Below are 20,655 nucleotides of genomic sequence, written 5' to 3' on the forward strand. Positions count from 1 at the left end.
ACATTATATAGAATAAATATATAAAAGGGACAAAAGCAAGGCCATATCATAAAACCAATTGAACAAATGGAAGGTACTTATTAGTAACAGGAACAAGTAGAATACTGATATATACAGAAAGTCTCAAGGAACTACGCTAATCAATTTTGGAGTTATGACCGGGAAAGGGATCTATGGAAGGACGAAGACTGATTTAAGGATGTATTCTTCTGAGGTTTCAGTCCCGTTGAAGTCTCGTTTCGACAAAGATCAAAGAAGTTATGAGATTTTCAAATATATTTTATCAATATCTGTAGCAAGTTGCCAGATGCAAATTTGGTCAAAAAATCACATTTCTATTTTCAGTAGATTTTTTTATACAGGGATTTTAAGAAATGGCCCATTTGGCGGCCATTTTGAAATTGTGTCTTTTTCCTCTTTGAGTAGAGCCATAGTTTAACCATTTTTCACTGAAATTGTTTTTACTTAAATCATCACTGCACCAGCATTTTTAGCTGTATCGAGCTAATTTTTGCTGTTAATCTTTACTAGGTTCGTGGTTATTAAAATATTGAGCATTATTGCGTGAAGTGATACGCTTTTGTCACTTTATTTTTACATTTAATGGTAATTTGAGCACTTTTATTTTTTACTCTAAAATACTGAAAAATAACACATATTCAAATGGGGCAAAAAAGTAAGCACACTGACCCCCCATTTTTCTGCCTAATTTAGAAAGAACAACCCATTCCCTATTGATATGCAAAATATTAACAAAAGTTTAATACCACAACTGTTTCTATAAAGAGTTAAAATTTGGCAAAAATGGCTGAAAATGGTGTATTTTGTAGCTCAAAATTAAGGGGTAGGGGTAGCATATGTTGTTATTCTGAGAAAAAATATGAGTCTTATTAATCAAAACTTGTATATTTTTAAAGAAGACTACAGGAAAATAAATTCTTCAAACTTCCATACATATCAAATATCTCATTAGGAAATTATGGCTTTAAACTCTTTTGTCAACTTGGTATCTTTGAGTGACAATAGCTCAAAAACGAGCACACCGACATATGTTTTTTCTTCCATTTTCTTGTATGGTAAGAACTCCTATTTCCAAAAATCTATATGAGAAAAAAAGTTTAATACAAGAAAATTTTGATTTCTAAGAGGTGTACATCCTTAACATCACTACAAAACGCGTTTGACGGGAAATAACAACTCACTAAAGTTTTATGATATCTGCATATCTTAATTGTCACAAAAAGATGGTTAAGCATTCAGATTTTCACAAACCTCCCAAATTCATTTTCTCAATGAAATTAGCCAAATATACACAAATGATAAATTATCTGGTAATAAATACTTAATATCTTTGATTACGTCAGCTTGAAAAAAACACTGCTTTACAACACAGTACTATGTCAAGAAATTTCAAAGATAATAAAAACAATCCAATTTTTGATACTGTTATCGCAAAGTATCCTCTCAAAATGTAAATCTTGAAATAGATATGATGTAGTGTTTCGATATCGCGTCATAATTTATACAAAAACAGCTAGATAATTAATATTCGCATAGTTATCTACACTAAGCATTATTTCGTAATATATTTTTGTTCTACACAAATGAAGTATTATTCCTTTCTTTTTGTTGGTATATTGTATTCTAGGAATTAAAGATAAATAAATTCGTGTAATCTTCCTTGAGTTCATGGTACCCCCTCCGACCAAAGCTACTCAGAGCTAAAGAGAAATTAACTCGCACATAAATTGTCATTTTATAAAAATTTTAAGGTTTTTCTAGATTTGAATCCTTTTATATTTTCACCTACCGTAATTACTCTCAACATAATAGATACAAAATAACCTCACTTGTTTATTTGATATTTCAAGTCTGACCTTTGTCGCGCTAGTCCTAGCTACCATCGAATCCCCCATGGCTAATATATCAGTTTACAAGTGCTATCTGCTGCACGGTCCAAATTGGTTTGGTTTAATTTGGTTTATCATATTTACGTCCTATCAACAACCAAGGTCATTCAAGGACCGTCTCCCATGTATTGCAGTATGTGGAATGCTGTCTTTGGGAGGCTGCGGTATGTTCATGGTGTGTCTTTGGGAGGCTGCGGTATGTTCGTGGTGTGTCTTTGGGAGGCTGCGGTATGTTCATGGTGTGTCTTTGGGAGGCTGCGGTATGTTCATGGTGTGTCTTTGGGAGGCTGCGGTATGTTCATGGTGTGTCTTTGGGAGGCTGCGGTATGTTCATGGTGTGTCTTTGGGAGGCTGCGGTATGTTCATGGTGTGTCTTTGGGAGGCTGCGGTATGTTCGTGGTGTGTCTTTGGGAGGCTGCGGTATGTTCGTGGTGTGTCTTTGGGAGGCTGCGGTATGTTCGTGGTGTGTCTTTGGGAGGCTGCGGTATGTTCGTGGTGTGTCTTTGGGAGGCTGCGGTATGTTCGTGGTGTGTCTTTGGGAGGCTGCGGTATGTTCGTGGTGTGTCTTTGGGAGGCTGCGGTATGTTCGTGGTGTGTCTTTGGGAGGCTGCGGTATGTTCGTGGTGTGTCTTTTTGTAGTAGTGGAACTGTTACCCTTTCACAGTGCTATCCCTCTGATACACATGCCGCTGTAGATACCAAACAACCACATCCCACCATTAAACTTACAACGGGTAAACTAGAATAAACATTGAACTATGTAATCGTCGATTCAAATTTAATGGTTAAACTTGTCTTCCAATGGATATAAACAAAACATATTTACACAATAACATCTTTATTTCCTTCATAAATGATATTTTAAGTCCTTATTCAAAATTTTATTAAGCATCAAATTTCGAGACATCGCGAAAATATCATCCCCGCTAAATGACTCGTTATATGATATAATTTTTTCGATGTTACTTTTACTAAAAGTATACAAATAGTATGAATAATGTTTTAAAACTGTAACATCCACATATGTATATAATGCTTATGGATTTCGCGAGTGGATTATTTCAGTGTATTCGCGTATTCAGTGCATTCTTAACACCAGCAAAGTACTCAGTGAATTCCGCAAATTCTTAACACCAGCAAAGTACTCAGTGAATTCCGCGAATTCTACACACCAGCAAAGTACTCGGTGAATTCCGCGAATTCTTAACACCATCAAAAGTACTCAGTGAATTCGCGAATTCTTAACACCAGCAAAGTACCCAGTGAATTCCACAAATTCTTACCACCAGCAAGGTATTCAGAAATCAATTACGCACCTAAGAACGAGTTTTTTGGGAATCTGACCACCCGCGAATAAGTTCCGTATAAAAAACGATATATTGACCCCGCGAATTTAAAGCGCTGTACACTAATTTTACACTACTTTCTGCTTGACTCATTACACACGAGAGTACATCTATAGGGCGAACAATGTGTAAACAACTCTAAAAAGATCGGGACATGGACAGACAGACTGAAGTAGATTTCTCACCACAAACTTCTAATCTCTTACTCCAGTAGTATAAACACTGATATCGTATAGCGATGAGTGGTGTTGTAGAGAAACTGCCGTTATAAGTAATACTGTTACTTTTTGTAATGTGCGATTAAAAAGGGAAATCGCGAATGTATAAATACATATAAAAACGTAGAACCCTTCATGGCAGCCGCTTATGATATATTATAATATAATGATGCTTTCCGCACGTATTGATCTATACCGAAGATCCGGTAAATCATGTAGATATGAGTAATCAATATGTTCATCACTGTAACCCAGAATCTGTATTTGTAGTATTTCAATCCGTCATATTTTCCATTCTACATTAATGTTCATCCATTCCATATCTATTATCTTTTATAGGTGATATCGATTAATATGACAATCATCACAGATTAAAATAATACTGTTAGTTAATGTTAAGAATGAAGCGTCAATATGTTCTTTTTTTATTGTGTAATTTTAATAAAGTGGTACATTCATATCTGACCATTATGTCATTTCTGTCCGAAAAAGAGCCGATTTCCTGGAAGTTCCGGAAACTATAGTTAGAATACACTTGAGCTAAAAAGTAGGCGTCTATTGATTGAGCAGTGCTACACGTGCAGATAGATCAACACGCATACGGGAAAACCATGGGAACGTTTACTTTCGTTTTAAGCATATAAAAAAGTGACTCATTTACTGATATAGCATCTCGAGACATTTTCTTAGATTATTTAGGATTATACAACGTTCAAGAACGTGGACAAAATGAACATCGACTGGATCTCTGGGCTGGATGATATAACAGTTGCTATTGTCGTTTTGCTTTTAACTTTACTGGCCATTCGGCTGCTTCAGTCTCCTTCCAATGTTCCCCCAGGTCCCACTGGCTACCCCGTGGTGGGGAGCATGCCACTGATGGGGAGGGGAAACCCATTGGACATCTTCCGTACACTCCGAGCGAAATACGGGGATGTTTTTAGCATCCAGATAGGATCAACGTTCAACGTTGTAATAAATGGCCTTGATGCTCTCAACGAAGCTTTTGTGAAAAATGCAGACAAATTCTCTGACAGACCCGATAATTTGGCTGTACAAGATTATTTACGTGGCAAAGGTAAGCATATATTTTGTGTATCAATGCAGAATGTCACGTACATAATATCAAGAAACCATATTTTTAGGCTTAACACTAATATGTTTTGTATTGTACAGTTAAACGTGATTTTTTTTTTCATTGGAAAACTGTGTACATGTAGGTAATGAATGAGCATTACACATTTTTCATTGCCTTAATTATGAATATAGTAGTGATATGTGTATTATATCTCCACACTCATTAAACGCAAATGCTTTACTATATCTAGTTTGTTCTATAATTGGGGCCGTGGTGGCCGAGTGGTTAAGATGTACCGACATATTACCACATGCCCTCCACCTCTGGGTCGCGAGTTCGAATCCCATGTGGGGCAGTTGCTAGGTACTGGCCGCTGGTCGGTGGTTTTTCTCCGGGTACTCCAGCTTTCCTCCACAAACAAACCTGGCACGTCCTTAAATGACCCTGGCTGTTAATAGGACGTTAAACTAATCAAACAAAAAAAATGTTCTTTAACTCTTCCTCAAATTATAGATATAATTTCGCTAAGTCAACAGACTAAAGAGGGATATGTTGCATTGGTTATTCATTAGTTTTTTTTTTTGCTTATTTCTCTGAATGTTGGCTCTCTTTCATATTCAATGAAACCTGTCTAATTCGACACATGACTTTTACAACATTTTGTCAAATCCTATACTATACCGTATTTCCGTGAACGTCAATAATCAACAGTAATACTTGTATTTTCCAACAATCTGTCTAATCTGACCAAAAGAGTCACTCTCCTATGTTGTCGGATTAGACAAGTTTTACTGTACTACGGACTTCATTATAATATATGTATTGATGTAGGATAGTTGGCATTTCCTGCCCATTTGCCAATAGTGTCATTTGATCAGTGTATTTTGACAAGGGTATACTCTAAATTAAACAAGAAAGGTGGCTTTTACAAAATGGACAAAATCTAAAATTCCTATTCTTACTTTCTCGTATATATAAGTACATGTACATATATGAGACTCAAAACTTAGCAATTAACCTTCGTAAGTGTAGTAGTGCTTTAATCTATTTCGTAATTGTATGGCCGTAAATTGCATCTGATACGTATAACGTAAACATGAACAGGAAGAAAGAATGACCTCAACTTACTTCCTTTAAGGAAACAATAGGTACATCAGCAAATTGTATCTCCGCCATAGAACACTCGTGTTTACATAGTTATCTACTGTAAAACAACTTACGTTTCCGGTTAATAACTTTCATGGTTCATGGAGATTTATATTGTGTCGATGAATATTATTGAATTGAAACATCTATAAATCGTAGTAAGATATTAATTTGCGTATTTAGATTGATCACGAAATTCGCTTAGATACATCGCACGGGAAAATAAATCGTTTTACAGCATATAACTTAGACAGCCTTTATTTGTTATTTCGTCGAAGATCTATTTATAATTCTACTATATAACGGTCGGTTATTCCAGACATCTTGATTGTCTGATTTAAAGTTGTGAATATCATTTTATGACTTACATGTATATTTGCCGAATTACTATATAAAGATTTATTGTACTGCGTAATTAACTTTCAGTTTGAATTCAGACAGTTTTGCTTTGTCCTATTTAAAGTAATATATTTTTATATACCTAATCAGCTAGAATAAACAAATGTAGAATATTCTTCTGATGGAATTAGAATACAAAAAAAAAAGAAGAAAAAAAATCTTCAATCCCTAGCACTTTCTCATCTACCGCTGCTCTTCAGGGGATGTTTAATGATCTAGTTATCTATACACTTAAGACATGTTCGCCGAAAATATATTTAAAGGCATTCGTTTTATGTTTTATTATCTATAATTAACTGGTGTTCTATCCATTTTTGATTGCATGATTTAGAAAAACCAAAATACTTAAATTCTCTTATTTATATAATTATTTATAATTTGTTTTTGTTTTGTTTTACTTATAAGATTATATGTATAGTTTCGTGGGTGTTATTATCCCGATAATAGGTGTGTAAAGTAACTGTAACACACAGTTATACTTTCATATTTAGTTATTTAGATAGCACCATGCCCAATCACTAACATATTCTCAATAGTGTTAGATATACCAAAAGATATTATACTTACAAACTTGCATGACTACATCAAAAGATCCATGGGAACAATTAAACAACGCTACAAACTTGAGTGGACGTACATATTTGTAATTGTCTTCAAGTATCCTCAGCCATACTGACAATCTAATTTTGGCCTCTGTACTGTGTAATAACTGCTATTGACCATGATTGGTACTGTCTTTCACGAGTTATAACTTCCAAACATGGTTCAGGGATAGAAATCTTGGTTAGGTGATGCCACAGTACTTTCAATGTTTTCGTTGTTCACGAAAACAACACATATTTCATGTTATACAGTATCAACAGGTATGGACATTTCATTAAACTTGTTGTTTAATGTGGCTTTCAAGTTATAATTCATTCAAATACATATAGCTTTCGATACCTTTCATGTACTTTACTGTAAATTACTTTTCAAGCATTATGCAAAATGTATCATAAAATATCCCATGTGTTTTGTTTTTAAAGCCACATGAGGGACATTGCTAATGCAGACTCCTTTTCTATTATACTGTTTTAAGAATTGAAATTACTCGTCGCTGTTTTGTTGAGCTATAGCTATAAATATTCCTTTTATTTTAGGATAGGTAAAATTAGCTTAAATACATTAGAGAAACAAAACTTTAAACTCTAAATGGTAGTATATGGTCGATAGGATTCCTATGATAGCATGACCGACATCATATTTGTGTCGACAGTATGCTACTACTTTGTATAATACAATGCTAAATGTACATGACTCATTCCAGACAACATCTTATACCAGGAATCGTGGGATGTATGTTTGAATTAACCAAGCGTAGATTTCCAATGTACGTGTAGTAATGTAACTATGCAATTCACAACTGTCTTTGTTCGATCATTGCTAAATAAATTATCTTTCTGAGTATTGGTGTACACGATGATCTTCTAGTTATGCAATTGAAAAACACTTTAGTGCAAAGAAATAGTTGAATAACAAAAGAGATCACGCTGTGACATTATAACTAATAGAAGGAGAGTGCATATACAATGGGATTGAGGTCACGGAAAGAAACCACTATGAAGATGACATACACAATAACTCATGGAAAGTGAAAGTAGCTATTATGTTCACTATTGGGATCATCCGTTCATTAACAAATTAAATTGAAAGAAATAATATTTCATACATTTGTCCCCTTTTATTTAAGGTATTGGAGCTTCGTCCGGCGACCACTGGAAACAGACCAGAACTTTCTCCCTCATGACACTTCGGGGATTTGGATTTGGGAGAAAAATCCTAGAAACAAAAGTGAAAGAAGAGGTCACAGAATATCTAGACGTCATAGAGGGCCAAAAGGGACAACCTTACGACGCTAAGGAACTTACCCATATTGCCGTATCTAACATAATATGCAGTATTGCTTTTGGGAGCAGATACAACTATAGTGATAAAAAATTCAAACATCTCACAGCACTGCTGAACGAGAACTTCCGGTTGAATTCTGTCAACGGGGCGATACGACAGTTACCATGGCTACGGTACTTGCCTGGTGACTTTTTCAGCATCAAGAAGTTTCACAGGAATGGAGATCAGATTAAAGAGTTTGCGAACGATCAAATAGCTGAACATCGCGAATCATTTGACGAAAACAATCCTCGAGATTTTATAGATGCCTTTATCCAACAGCAGAAGAAATATGGTCAAGACCATCCTATATTTGAAGGTATTCAGATCTCTTTCCAACGAATGCTCAACATAAGTTAAATACTCTTTCTTGTCTAGCACGGATTTTGTAGAACAATCACACGTATTATTTAATGTTGAATTCGTTATTTCTGAAACTATGAAGAAAGATTAGAACACAACTACAACTTTGCATATTTAACAATAACTTAACTCATTCACTCCTGAAAACTTATTGAACTTTTCTACCTCAGAGATATAAGCAGTCTATTATAAAATGATATGGATGAATGAGCGCATGGTTTATACATCCAATTATGGTAGAGATGAATTAGCCTACAATAAAATCTTAGGAGGCCTATTGTTTCATTACACAATTAATGGTTCTACAATCGACTGTAATGTGATGTTTATGTCCCTTTACATGTTGACAGACAATAACTTGGCAGCGGCGATCAAGGATTTATTTTCGGCGGGAACTGAAACAATCTCCGCCATGATACGGTGGTCCATACTATATCTTCTCCACAACAAGCCTGTCCAAGACAAACTTCGTCTGGAAATCGAATCCGTGGTCGGAACTTCCAGACTACCGTCCCTCGATGACAAACCGAACATGCCCTATTACGAAGCGTTCATTATGGAGGTTCTCCGGATGGGAAACATTGCTCCTCTCTCCGTTGGTCATGGAGCCAGAACGGACATACCTTTCCGTGGAATGGTGATTCCGAAAGGGTCCGTTATCATTCCAAATCTCGACTCTGTTTTGAGTGACGCGGAGCTATTCAAAGAACCAAAGATGTTTGATCCCGAGAGATTTCTTGGAAATGACGGAAATGTTATCGGACAGAAAACAATGGCCATTGCTTTTTCTCTGGGTAAATATGCTGAATATTACAAAGAAAAATAAACATATTATAGAAATATTTACTGAGGTGCAACAGACAAATAACTAATAAACATACAATGTGGTCAATGAGAAAGCTGATGATAAATTGCTAGGATTTTATTCCTTAAAATGCGATATGTAATATTATTAAAAAGTCATATTAATTGTTTATTGATGTATGTAACATCATGTTTAAGAAAACTATGAAAATCGGAAACAAACTGAAAGTACATCTAAAAGGATAGTAAACTAGTCCAAGAGCACATAACACTTTTACAATTACAGTACAATAAAATCGAATAACTTTATATTACTTGTACAGTGTACAATGTATAACCAATGTTTAGTCACTTTCTAGGTCACATAAAACAAACATTTTGTTACCTTAGATTTTTCATGTATGATTTTGTTTCAGGGAGACGAATGTGCCTTGGGCAGTCTCTGGCGAAGATAGAGATGTTTCTATTTATAACAGCAATGATACAGAGATTCGAGTTTATACCTGAAAACCCTGAGCGTCTCCCTTCACTTGAAGGAATCGTAGGACTATCAAGGACTCCGAAGGCGTACAGGTTTCGTGCTGTAAAACTTCATTAAAGTAGAACCTACAGTATGATAATGAGATAAAAGCGATATAAAGCTAGTAAATTAATAATGCGAAATAAAAAGCCAAAATAAATTAAAAGTAAAATCGAAAATCATTTCTATGGAATACATACAGTATATTCAACCACTGAAGGGCCTTCTTCAGTCCAAAATAACACTCTACAGTATTATATATACAATAATATATACCGGTCAAAGAAGTAATATCAACAGGATTTTCCAGATGACACGGGATCCAATCAAACGTAAGTCTGTTGGATACGAATTACTTCAAATGGTAAATATGGGACAAGGAAGTAATTCCAACCGTGTGGACAAAACAAAATTGTCAAATTTTCGAGGCGATCTGCCCCTTTATCAAGACATACAAAACGAACACGATTACATAATAGGACACGAACAGTAATGCGGGACAAAGTAGACAAATATTAAACTATATAGCACAATGAAGCGCAATTTACCCTTCGGCAAGTGGCAGCCGAAGGTCGGATCTCCAAAAATGTATCCATGCTGTTCGGCAGAACGCTAAAAGTACAATTATATATATACCGATATTCTCCTGTATTTGATAGTTCACTTAAAAGTTAATCAACTATATAATTTATACATGTGGCCTCTACCTTAAAATTTTGCTATATTTTTTGTTGAGAAAAGTGATGGAGTAAGGCTGGTACACGTTGGTATATTTCCTATTGTTTTGACATTATTGTAAGACCACGTTGTTCATTTATCATAACCGCTCACCTTAAAACCACAAATACTGGTTATCCACTTTAGTTTGGGTGATACAAAAGTTCACGTAATTGCGCAGGAGCTGAAACTCGAATTCAAATTATCGGGAATAATTTTTTAAAAAAAAATCAAATATGTAAATGGAGAAATGCTTTAAACAGCTCACGATTTATGCTTTCGCAAATCTGTCGAAATTACCGTATACTAAAATAGCGGTTAATATTAATTTTAAAGTGAAAGCGGTTAATATTAATTTTAAAGTGAACAGTCGGGCAAGGATAGCTAAAGTTGGTAAAAATGGTGTGAATGTATCCAGTATAATTTCTTATGAAATGGAAAAATAAAATCTCTCGTCAAAATCTGTCTGCGTACGAAGAAATTGATTTAAGGTATGGAAATTCTAAAACGTTCTCCCGGCTCACTATGTCCGTGGTTACATTTCCACGCAGCCTCGCTTTCAATGCTTTCAACTTTTCTTTACTTTAATGGTCAAAACTGGGAAACTAAGCAGAACTTGACCGTCGTATTAATATGTGAGAACTTTTGGAAGGCCAATGAACGCATTTAGACTGGTTTTCTTTGCCCGACTATTCACTTTAATAGCGAGGGTTATTATGATGATATCTGACAATTGATGATGCGATGGCTTCAATGTATTATAGCTATTTCTAGATTGAAATCAGTTTTATTTTATAAGGCGTGTTAAATAGAAAAGGAGAAATTTAAGAAGCAAGAGCTTTGTTTCAAAGAAGCTTCGAGTTCTCCTTTTGTTGCATTATCAAGTGTGTGATTATTTGGTATTTTCTAAATAGGAAAGTTAATTTCAATGAAAGTGTACATCCATTATTTCATTAACACATTTGTTTACTTATAACAATAATTAACAATGCTTTTTTAAAGTAATTAATAATGCTGATTGTAAATTTTAGATATAGATAGATAAGGGAGGTTACTCGTATATGCTTAGACATTGTAGTTAGATTGTTTATTGCTTTATAGATATTTATATTGTGTTTTTATGTAATATTTGAATAATACCACAATCTATGTTTTCTACGACAATCTGTGATATATAACCATGGCTTCTGTGATTTTTATAACTTAATATAATTTATTTCACCAAATTAAATACATGTGTGTTTGTTGTATTCATTATTAATTGTTTTTCACAAAATCAATGGGGACAACTTACGTTACTGGAAGTGATATATGACACACACAAACCACGAAGAAACTCCCGCTTCAAGATAAATATTTGCCGAAATCATATCATAAAAGCAATACATCTTCTAAACACACCGTGTCTCAAAGACAGCATGATGTTAGAGACTGAAAGAAGTTCCTAAATATTGTCTTTGCTCAGATGCAAACACTTCGCAAATTAACTATTTTCGACAACAGGGCTATCTGTTACATTTTACTTACTGAAAATATGTAAATTGTAATTTTGTTAAATACTGTTACAAACCTGTCCTTTTTACTGATATAAAACGCCTTATATTTCGAATAGTAAGTATCATTCTTTTTATTAGCTAAGGAAGCGACATAGGTGGCGTTTTATAGAAAATGTTGGAAAGGATCTCGATCACAGTTCGAACTTTGAATGTAAAGATCACATCCACAGTTACTGAAGTGATTTGTCTCTCCGTTTATCAAAGTCACTGATACGGGTAAAGCGTAAATTCTACACGCTATATCAATACTTATTTCTGTTCCTGAATACTCTGGTTATTCTTATAATATTGTATTTGTCTATATTTTTCACACATCAATTAATTTTTTTCTTGCAACATCTTTGTATGAAATGTTTGTTACATAAATATAAAGCAAAATAGATTTGAGGCACTTGAAAACCCTTACCAATGAGACATAACGTATCTGTATGAGGTACAATCAGAACATTCCTTTGTCAAAGTGGTAAAAAAGGGCAGTAAAGACAATATGTAAGAAACTCATAACTCTTAAACAGTGTTTCCATTGCAGCGATGATACATGTAGTTATAAAGGCACCTGATGTCAACGAAAGGATGAACTCGCTAATCTTTCAGCTGCAGAAATACGTGAATACATGATTAATTCAAATGTCTTGACTAAATGAAGACAGGACGACTCAGAGTGTTTTCTTATATCGTTTCCTTTTCGGTCTCATTAAGATAGTTTTGATGAGCAGTTTCACGTGCCATTTCAGTGATCGTTTCTTCAGATTTCGAATTTTAACATTTACAGAAGGCATTCGACGACTTGAATGTGAAATTTTTCCTGTTTTGCTGAATAAACAAACAACATATATAATGGTTGAAAAAATACTGTAATTATAACTGAACAATAGCACATACGCATTGGTTGTCAAATAATTTCAAGATCGCCAAATATTCCTTATTTTATCATTTTTTGTCTATCTACTATCTAATAAAATGAGCATAAGTAAATACAACTCTATGATATTAAAATTCAAAAATATCTATAACCAAAAGAGAAATCTCCCTTTAGGATTGTCAAAGTTTAGAACTATATGGTAACACACTTCTGCTATTATTGGTGCATTATGCACAACCAGGTTCTTTTGTTTGCTTTTACGTCCTATTAATAGCCAAGGTCATATGAGGACGGCCTTCCGTGTATGTGGTGTATGTGGTGTCATGCTCGCGTGAAGTGCGAGACTTTTCCACTGGATTTGCATGAATACTAAAAGATAACGACTGCAGCTATGCAATATTCAGGGTTTTTTTTCAGAGCAACAACTCAATTTATTACCCGCAAAGTTCTAAATGTCACCGATATCACCTTCATATTATTCAATAACACACTGTCTATATTTCTCTTATAGCATATAAAATGAATGGATTTTTTAAACAGTCATATGTTAGTTATAAGTAAACGGGACAACTTTGTAAATGTAAAATTAAATGATTTACAATTCGAAGTATTTTGGGAAATGAAATGTGACTGATGCCCGTGCTGTCTTCTGGGAAATAATATGTGACTGATACCCTTGCTGTCGTCTGCGAAATAATATGTGACTGATACCCTTGCTGTCGTCTGGGAAATAATATGTGACTGATACCTGCTGTCTTTGGGAAATAATATGTGACTGATACTTGCTGTCTCTGGGAAATAATATGTGACTGATACTCGTGCTGTCTCTGGGAAATAAATATGTGACTGATACCTGTGTCTGGGAAATAAATGTGACTGTCTGGGAAATAATATGTGACTGATACTCGTGCTGTCGTCTGGGAAATAATATGTGACTGATACCCTTGCTGTCATCTGGGAAATAATATGTGACTGATACCCGTGCTGTCGTCTGGGAAATAATATGTGACTGATACTCGTGCTGTCTTCTGGGAAATAATATGTGACTGATACTCGTGCTGTCGTTTAGGAAATAATATGTGACTGATACCCATGCTTTCGTCTGGGAAATAATATGTGTCTGATACCCGTGCTGTCGTCTGGGAAATAATATGTGGCTGATGCCCGTGCGGTCATCTGGAAAATAATATGTGACTGATACCAGTGCTGTCGTCTGGGAAATAATATGTGACTGATTTTTCGGACAATTGATGAATAAGTCGCAGTCAGTTCCCAAGATCTTTTTCTTTTTTTAACAATTGGAGAAGATTACAATGTACATGTTACTATGTTTTAATGACATCTTGAAATACAGTTGAAATACACAGATAACAAATGAATAAAAAGATAAGTTAGTCTAATGCTATGACTAAACATGAATTTTGAATTTCCAGTAGTATGAATTAATAAGAAATAATAAGTACACATTTTTATTGAAAATGTTTATCAGTATTATTCATAAAGTATAATAATCTTAACTCCTTTTTAGCAACAGAACAATTTTAATAATGAAGTTGTATAAATAAAGGGTTTTGAAGTAAGAAAACCTTGACACTTGTAGTTTTAATGTGTTTTTGTTGTTTGAAATGCTATATAAGTAGTGTATAGGTTTCTTGAAGGCTATAAAAATGATTATCTGTTACCTCTATTTGATTTCTTAAACATATTTTGTCTACAATATGTACACCGTTTGGCTTGTTTTAATTGATATTAAGTTGTATCTTTAGTTTTAGTCATCAGATAATTTAAATAGGTCCTTTCATGGTAAAAGTTTAATAACTTTTTGAAAACCTATACACTACGAAGGCCTATACAAGTATAAGATACGCTTAAGATATTCCTCAAATTCAAAGTATTAATTCATGCAATGTTAAAGAATGTATCTTTTATAAACATGTCACTACTCCGAAGGTACGCTACTTTTCTGAAACTAAAATTAAAACTAAGAGTATATCGATGGCCCAAGACGATGTTACATGTACGACACCAACCTAATGCAGGGTCCCCTGTTCAATTATTTCTAATATGATCAGCTTTAGATATATTATATATGTATCATGACGAATATAGATGAAGGCTGCAGATATCATTTTATCTTATTCCCGCGTGATGAAGATTACTACACACACCAGCTGATGGAGATAGCGATCTCCTAACTCTACTAATACCACTATGACATTAATCAATAAATGATATCTTTCTGGTGGTTCTATCTAAGGAAAAAGCTGATTAAAATAAGTAGGGTATCTATATTTATTTCTTTGACCGCGAACTGATTCTTATTACTCAAAACTAATTAAATATAGCTTATTTATAAGATCTGAGATTTTATATTCAACCTCTTTTGTCGATGATTTCTATAAAAGTTAAGTGTCCTCAAGTGGGTGATCTGAATATTTGTATTTTAATCAGTTTAAACATCTACTTAAAAATCCCATTCCTGCTATTCCGTAATTTTAACATATAAAGTATGCTACAATCATACAATAATGACAATACGGGGGTTTTGAGATTCCAAAACGACATTGGTAAAATACAATTTACTGTCGATTAGTCCCACCTTCCTGTGATTATGACATCACGAAACTCACGCCAACTGATGCCGTTTACTGCCGCTATAATATGTTTAGTTTAAACATTCAATGCTCATGCTCCAAAATAAAAATATTGGTCAACTACATGTCTTTCGTTTTTCCACAGAAGGGGAAGGGTCACGAATCAGGGGTTATGTAGATGAGGTTGTTCACAGTTATACTGAAACTGATTTTCAAACCATGTTTCGAAGGACTCGGGACACATTTTCAACTCCCCAAAACCATATTGAAAATGTCCCAGATTTCCCTACTTGACCAGGCAGATGGGAGCCTATTAACTTAGAAGAGCAGCCACATGTATTTGCATTATAATCTGATCGACTGATTGGGGTATGCTAAGTACAGGGTATTTCCCAATGCATGTCCCAACTTTCAAGCTTAATATTACCCAAACCCAGAAAGTTCAGGGTATAGATTATCGACAATTCAGTCATGAAAATCAATACAAATTAATAAAGGTGTGTATCCTACATACAAAGTAATGTCACTTATATAAGTAACATCATCTCGACATTAGTCAATAATTTGCTGGAATGTCTCCTTTATTCTTCTGGTATTTCTTGTAAAGTATTCAGACTTCAATATTAATGTAAGAAAAAATAATTTCTTGTTTCTGTACATAATATTAAGGTACAATTACTTGATAAAAATTTATTCCTTGGTGCAGCTTTTATTATTAAAATAATAATTTGTATCACACAAATGCAAATCGAATGTAATAACCAGTTTATTATGATGTTTAGTGACGTCATTAATGTTTTATTTTGCAATTCTAACTGAAATGTATTGCATTCCAACAAATGTTGTTATCACTAACCTTCCATAATGTCTCATATATTTTTTTCATAAGGAAGTTATATTAATTTAAAGTCAGGACATATTTTCTGAAACACGCTACACCTGCCATTTAGGTGTTTCTATTATCGTTCACAGCCTCGTCATTGATACTAGGGATTTAAAAAGATCTATGTGATATGCATAGTATATTTAAAGGCCTTCAACATCGAGAATTGAATGAAATGAATAAATTTAACACCAATTCATACTTTGTCGATTTAAAAAGATCTATGTGATATGCATAGTATATTTAAAGGCCTTCAACATCGAGAATTGAATGAAATGAATAAATCTAACACCAATTCATACTTTGTAATGTGCCATTATGTAGAAAAATATGTGTATCCACAAATCTAAAACATACACAAGCGTATTGGATACGCATCGGTAGTTAACATACATGTATCTCCATTGCTAGATACTCTGCAGATTAATTTGAAATCAAATTTGTCTTGCATAATTGGTATATTAATCGATAATCGATTTCGTAATTTAAAAATGAAATATATAGAGGTTATTCCATTTTCTTGATGAATACCAGTTATATTCCACCTCACGAGATTTGTTTTCTCGCTTCTATTAACAGGAGACTATATTGACGTTGCTTTACTTCGGTGATCGAACGAAAACCGATGTTTTCAACGTAATATGGCCGTAGACATCAGACAGCTAAAACTTTCTGTACTCATACATGCGTTCCTAAATGAGCGCATCCGACGAAATATATTTATTGTGTTCCTCCAAGTACATGTGTTTATGTGATGTCGGATTGCTTCTGTATTTACGGCATCTGTTTATATCAGAACGGAATGTTCCCATACATGGACACATAATTCAATGCATTGAGAAAAAAATCCAGAAGAACTCGTACTTGTATCTTTGTATGTGTGCAAAATTCTATCAAGACAAAATTTAAAAAGAAAAAAATATATAAATTAAAAAGCTATACAAAAATATTGAGAGAATGAAAAGATAAAAAGATGTGTATTTATATTTTCAAAGGTTAATATGCTTAGATAAAAGATTTGCCAAACCCTTTCTCTATAATTTTTTTCTAAGAATAGCAGCATGATCAGGACACCGACATATTTACTAGTGGAGAATAGCCTGGTATAACATTATTGTAGTCATGAAGTCGGCTCATTACATCCACTGATGCTTTATGCTGGATTAAATATTTCAAACAAAAAGCGGGCTTTATATTCCGTTCGATTTTCCCCTCTTGTCCACGAACCAAATGGATTATCCGCTTGTTATCTGGGTGTATGTCGATATCGTCGTATATCGACAGCCAGGAACCGAGAGAAGTCCCGCCAAAATCGGTATCAACTAAATCCACATTTGCATTGCATTTCGTTCCTGTGCAATATCTCCGCTTAGCGATTCGTTCTATCAGATCCTTGCCCAGGATTACAAACATCTCGTCAATGCGTTCCTTAACGTTTACAATTTTAACGTCATTCGTAAATTTAGAATGTTTCCATCCGTAGTACAATCGTTGTGACTTCAGCTGACTGAGTCTGACAAAGATCTGCGGCACACAAAGGAAAGCGTCATCATCCACTTTACCAGCTAGCAAAGCATCAGGGTATGTTTTGTGAACGTATCTAAACCATAAATACAATTTTTCACCGAATTTTAAGGCTCTGCCCTGATGTGTTGCGTTAAGAAACACGATGTCGTTGTATTTGTTATTTTCTTTAATCGTGTCGTTTGTTGGGATATCGATAAGAAACTTGTAGATAATTCTGAAAGGAAGTTTAGAATTCAAACGCAGCATAGTAGATATCCAAGTATGTCTCTGTCCCTCTCTGAACTGGGTGTGACTAAATGGTGACAGCATTCCCAACACTAATAGTGGCCTATTGTCGACTCTTGGCCCAGTGTTTGACTTCTGGAGTTCTCTAGTGATCAAGTACATACCAATGAACACTGAGAAAGTAGGTATACAGCAAATGAAACGCTTCAATGTGGTTTTATAGTAAGTAGGAGAGACACGTTTATACGTCATTGTACATTGTCAGGTAATCAATCACCTGAAAAAAGTAAATACATGTTTTTACCGGATATCAATTTTGAGTATTGATTCTTTCAAAACAGTACTAGTATGCGTTTAAATTGAAATGTCAACACCAGAACTTCAAAACAATCATCACAACTTATCACAATTAATCAGTCGAAAACCAAAATGCGAACAAACCTAAGTGTAACGAGAAAAGGTTGAATTATCTTGACTACTTTCTCCATTGGAACTTTCAGATATGCTGATGAATTAAGATAAAAGATCTACAGTGACATATTAATCGAATTAACCAACACGTATCAAGTTCAATATTTGGAATGTACTTGTTACAACATCGATGAACAGAGAGATTTGCCACTAAATCATATACGCACACATACGTATTCACGGAGTTATTGCGCAATTTTCACCAGTATAATGTACCAGTGATGAATCCTATCAAAAACACTGCAACAAAACGGAAGAACTTCCTGATTGATCTTTCTCCTACTTGAAGTCCATACTGTGCATATTAACCCTACCAACTTTATTTACACTATCTACCAAGTCGTCGATACAATGGAGTTGGTAATTCGATATAGGTAGACGTAGTTAAAATCTAAATATAGATCTAATCATTCGGGTCAGTTGAACAACCACTATAGTGTACGGTATAGTGTATGTACAATATTTGCTATTAATGTAAACGTTAGAATTTTCACGAAACGAAATTTATGCTAATTACGCGAAATTCGCTCGGATTTAGATTTGATCGCGATCAAGACACGGGCTTTCCATCCAGGTATTGATATAAGTAATAATAAGATCTTTTTAATAACTTTTTAATCTGAATTTTAATTTGACTTTTTGGCCCCGCCTCTCTTGCACCTTTTTATCTTCTATACAAAAAGATCCCGAATAAACTATCTTGTAGTACTTGAAGCCTTTTACCAAACTACAGTTGTGTCATGGACGTGAGGTTGGTTTGGGGAACTCGCTCTACATGTCTTGATTCTTCACAACACAACACATCTGTTTGGTTTCAACTCCACGTTCATTCTCCTTTTCTTATGAAGATCTTCGACCAATGGGGAATAACTCGTACAATAAGAGTAATCTCATCACATTCGTACAACTACAAACACAACATCCAACGCATAAAATAAAATCGCCGAGAGGACAATTGATTTCCCATGTCTCCGCTATATTGAATCATATGACCTTGGAATAGGTCATTATATGTGTCGGAGATCATGTTCTTTCACATCCAATTCAAAACATTACTCTTGAAAATTTCATAAAATACGGTAAAATTTACGTTAAAAAATGAACGAAACGCTATATTCGGAGGGCTATATTTCCGCCATTTTGTAAGTGTTGTCTTTGTAAGTAAGACCCTGTACAGACAGTATGCCAAAGTGTAGATTTACAAACAATCAACATCCTATATTAAATAATAAAGGCCCTATGAACTATGTAGAGTTTTATTTCCGCCATTTTTCTATGTAACCCATTTAAAATCCATAGCTTTTAAAGACAAAAGTTTATACAACATAGGTATGAAAAATCAACACTGTACATACAGGTTTAAAGGCGCTGAAACGTCTGCCGCAAGGACAAATAAAAATTTTAAAAGATTCGATTTTTGATGTCCTATATCTCCGCCATTTTGAATCATATGACCTTGCAATTGGTCATTTTATGTGCTTGAGATAGTGTTCTTTCATATGCGCCCTTCAAAACTGTTCTATGGTAAAATTCAATTTTGACCTTTGTTTGACCTCATTTGACCCTCTAGCGAACTCTTTACCTAGACATAATCTCTGATAACATGTAGTAAGAAAAAAACGTTAAATATCGCGATCTACCTAAATAATGAAACGCACACGTTGAACAGCGTACAGTTATGAAGTTATGAACGTTTAAAGTATGTTCGAAAAATTTCGTTTTTTACGTCTGTGACCTTGACCTTGAACACTTCTATAAAAAAATCGATCGTAGGTTTCTAGAACCTATGTACGTACATAACGTGTCAAAAGTTGAGCGTCGTATCTTGTTTAGTTCGTGAGATATGCTGCTAACAAGATTTGTGGAAATAAGAAAAAAAAGAAAAATAATTAGAAAAAACAGAACAATAAGAATACGGATTTCCATCCATAAATGGAAATCCCTAATAAGAGGAAAAACAGAACAAAAACAATAGGGATTTCCATCCGTATGGAAATCCCTAATTAAGCATATATACATGTTTTAAAGGGACAATTCACTCAGGCTAATTCTTTTACATAACCAAGAAGTGAGATATGGCATAAATGAATTGTTCTATATTTCTTAAGAA

The 20,655-nt window shown here is 34.2% G+C and overlaps 1 protein-coding gene and 1 long non-coding RNA gene across 2 annotated transcripts; one reads left to right on the top strand and one right to left on the bottom strand.

The window, feature by feature from the left end:
- The first annotated feature begins 4,051 nt into the window (after positions 1 to 4,051).
- Positions 4,052 to 10,645, top strand: LOC138327928 (cytochrome P450 2J4-like). The gene is made up of 4 exons (XM_069274409.1): positions 4,052 to 4,552; positions 7,827 to 8,342; positions 8,737 to 9,180; positions 9,607 to 10,645. The coding sequence occupies exons 1-4, from the start codon at positions 4,204 to 4,206 to the stop codon at positions 9,786 to 9,788; spliced, it is 1,491 nt and encodes a 496-aa protein (XP_069130510.1). The 5' UTR covers positions 4,052 to 4,203; the 3' UTR covers positions 9,789 to 10,645.
- A 5,544-nt stretch (positions 10,646 to 16,189) lies between these two features.
- LOC138327931 (uncharacterized) lies at positions 16,190 to 19,180 on the bottom strand. The gene is made up of 2 exons (XR_011209136.1): positions 18,727 to 19,180; positions 16,190 to 18,351 (listed from the first exon to the last, which is right to left on the bottom strand). It is a non-coding gene; the product is annotated as an uncharacterized lncRNA (long non-coding RNA).
- Between the last annotated feature and the right edge of the window lie 1,475 nt (positions 19,181 to 20,655).

Source organism: Argopecten irradians, chromosome 7 (genome assembly GCF_041381155.1).
Source record: "Argopecten irradians isolate NY chromosome 7, Ai_NY, whole genome shotgun sequence".
In the NCBI taxonomy this organism is placed as follows: Eukaryota; Metazoa; Mollusca; class Bivalvia; order Pectinida; family Pectinidae; genus Argopecten; species Argopecten irradians.

What these genes read in the sequence shown, in the direction of transcription:
- LOC138327928 (XM_069274409.1), top strand. Translation starts at nt 4,204, where the DNA reads ATGAACATCGACTGGATCTCTGGGCTGGATGATATAACAGTTGCTATT. An exon ending in AGATTATTTACGTGGCAAAG is followed by an intron (nt 4,553 to 7,826) that starts GTAAGCATATAT and finishes CTTTTATTTAAG; the next exon opens with GTATTGGAGCTTCGTCCGGC. An exon ending in GGCCATTGCTTTTTCTCTGG is followed by an intron (nt 9,181 to 9,606) that starts GTAAATATGCTG and finishes ATTTTGTTTCAG; the next exon opens with GGAGACGAATGTGCCTTGGG.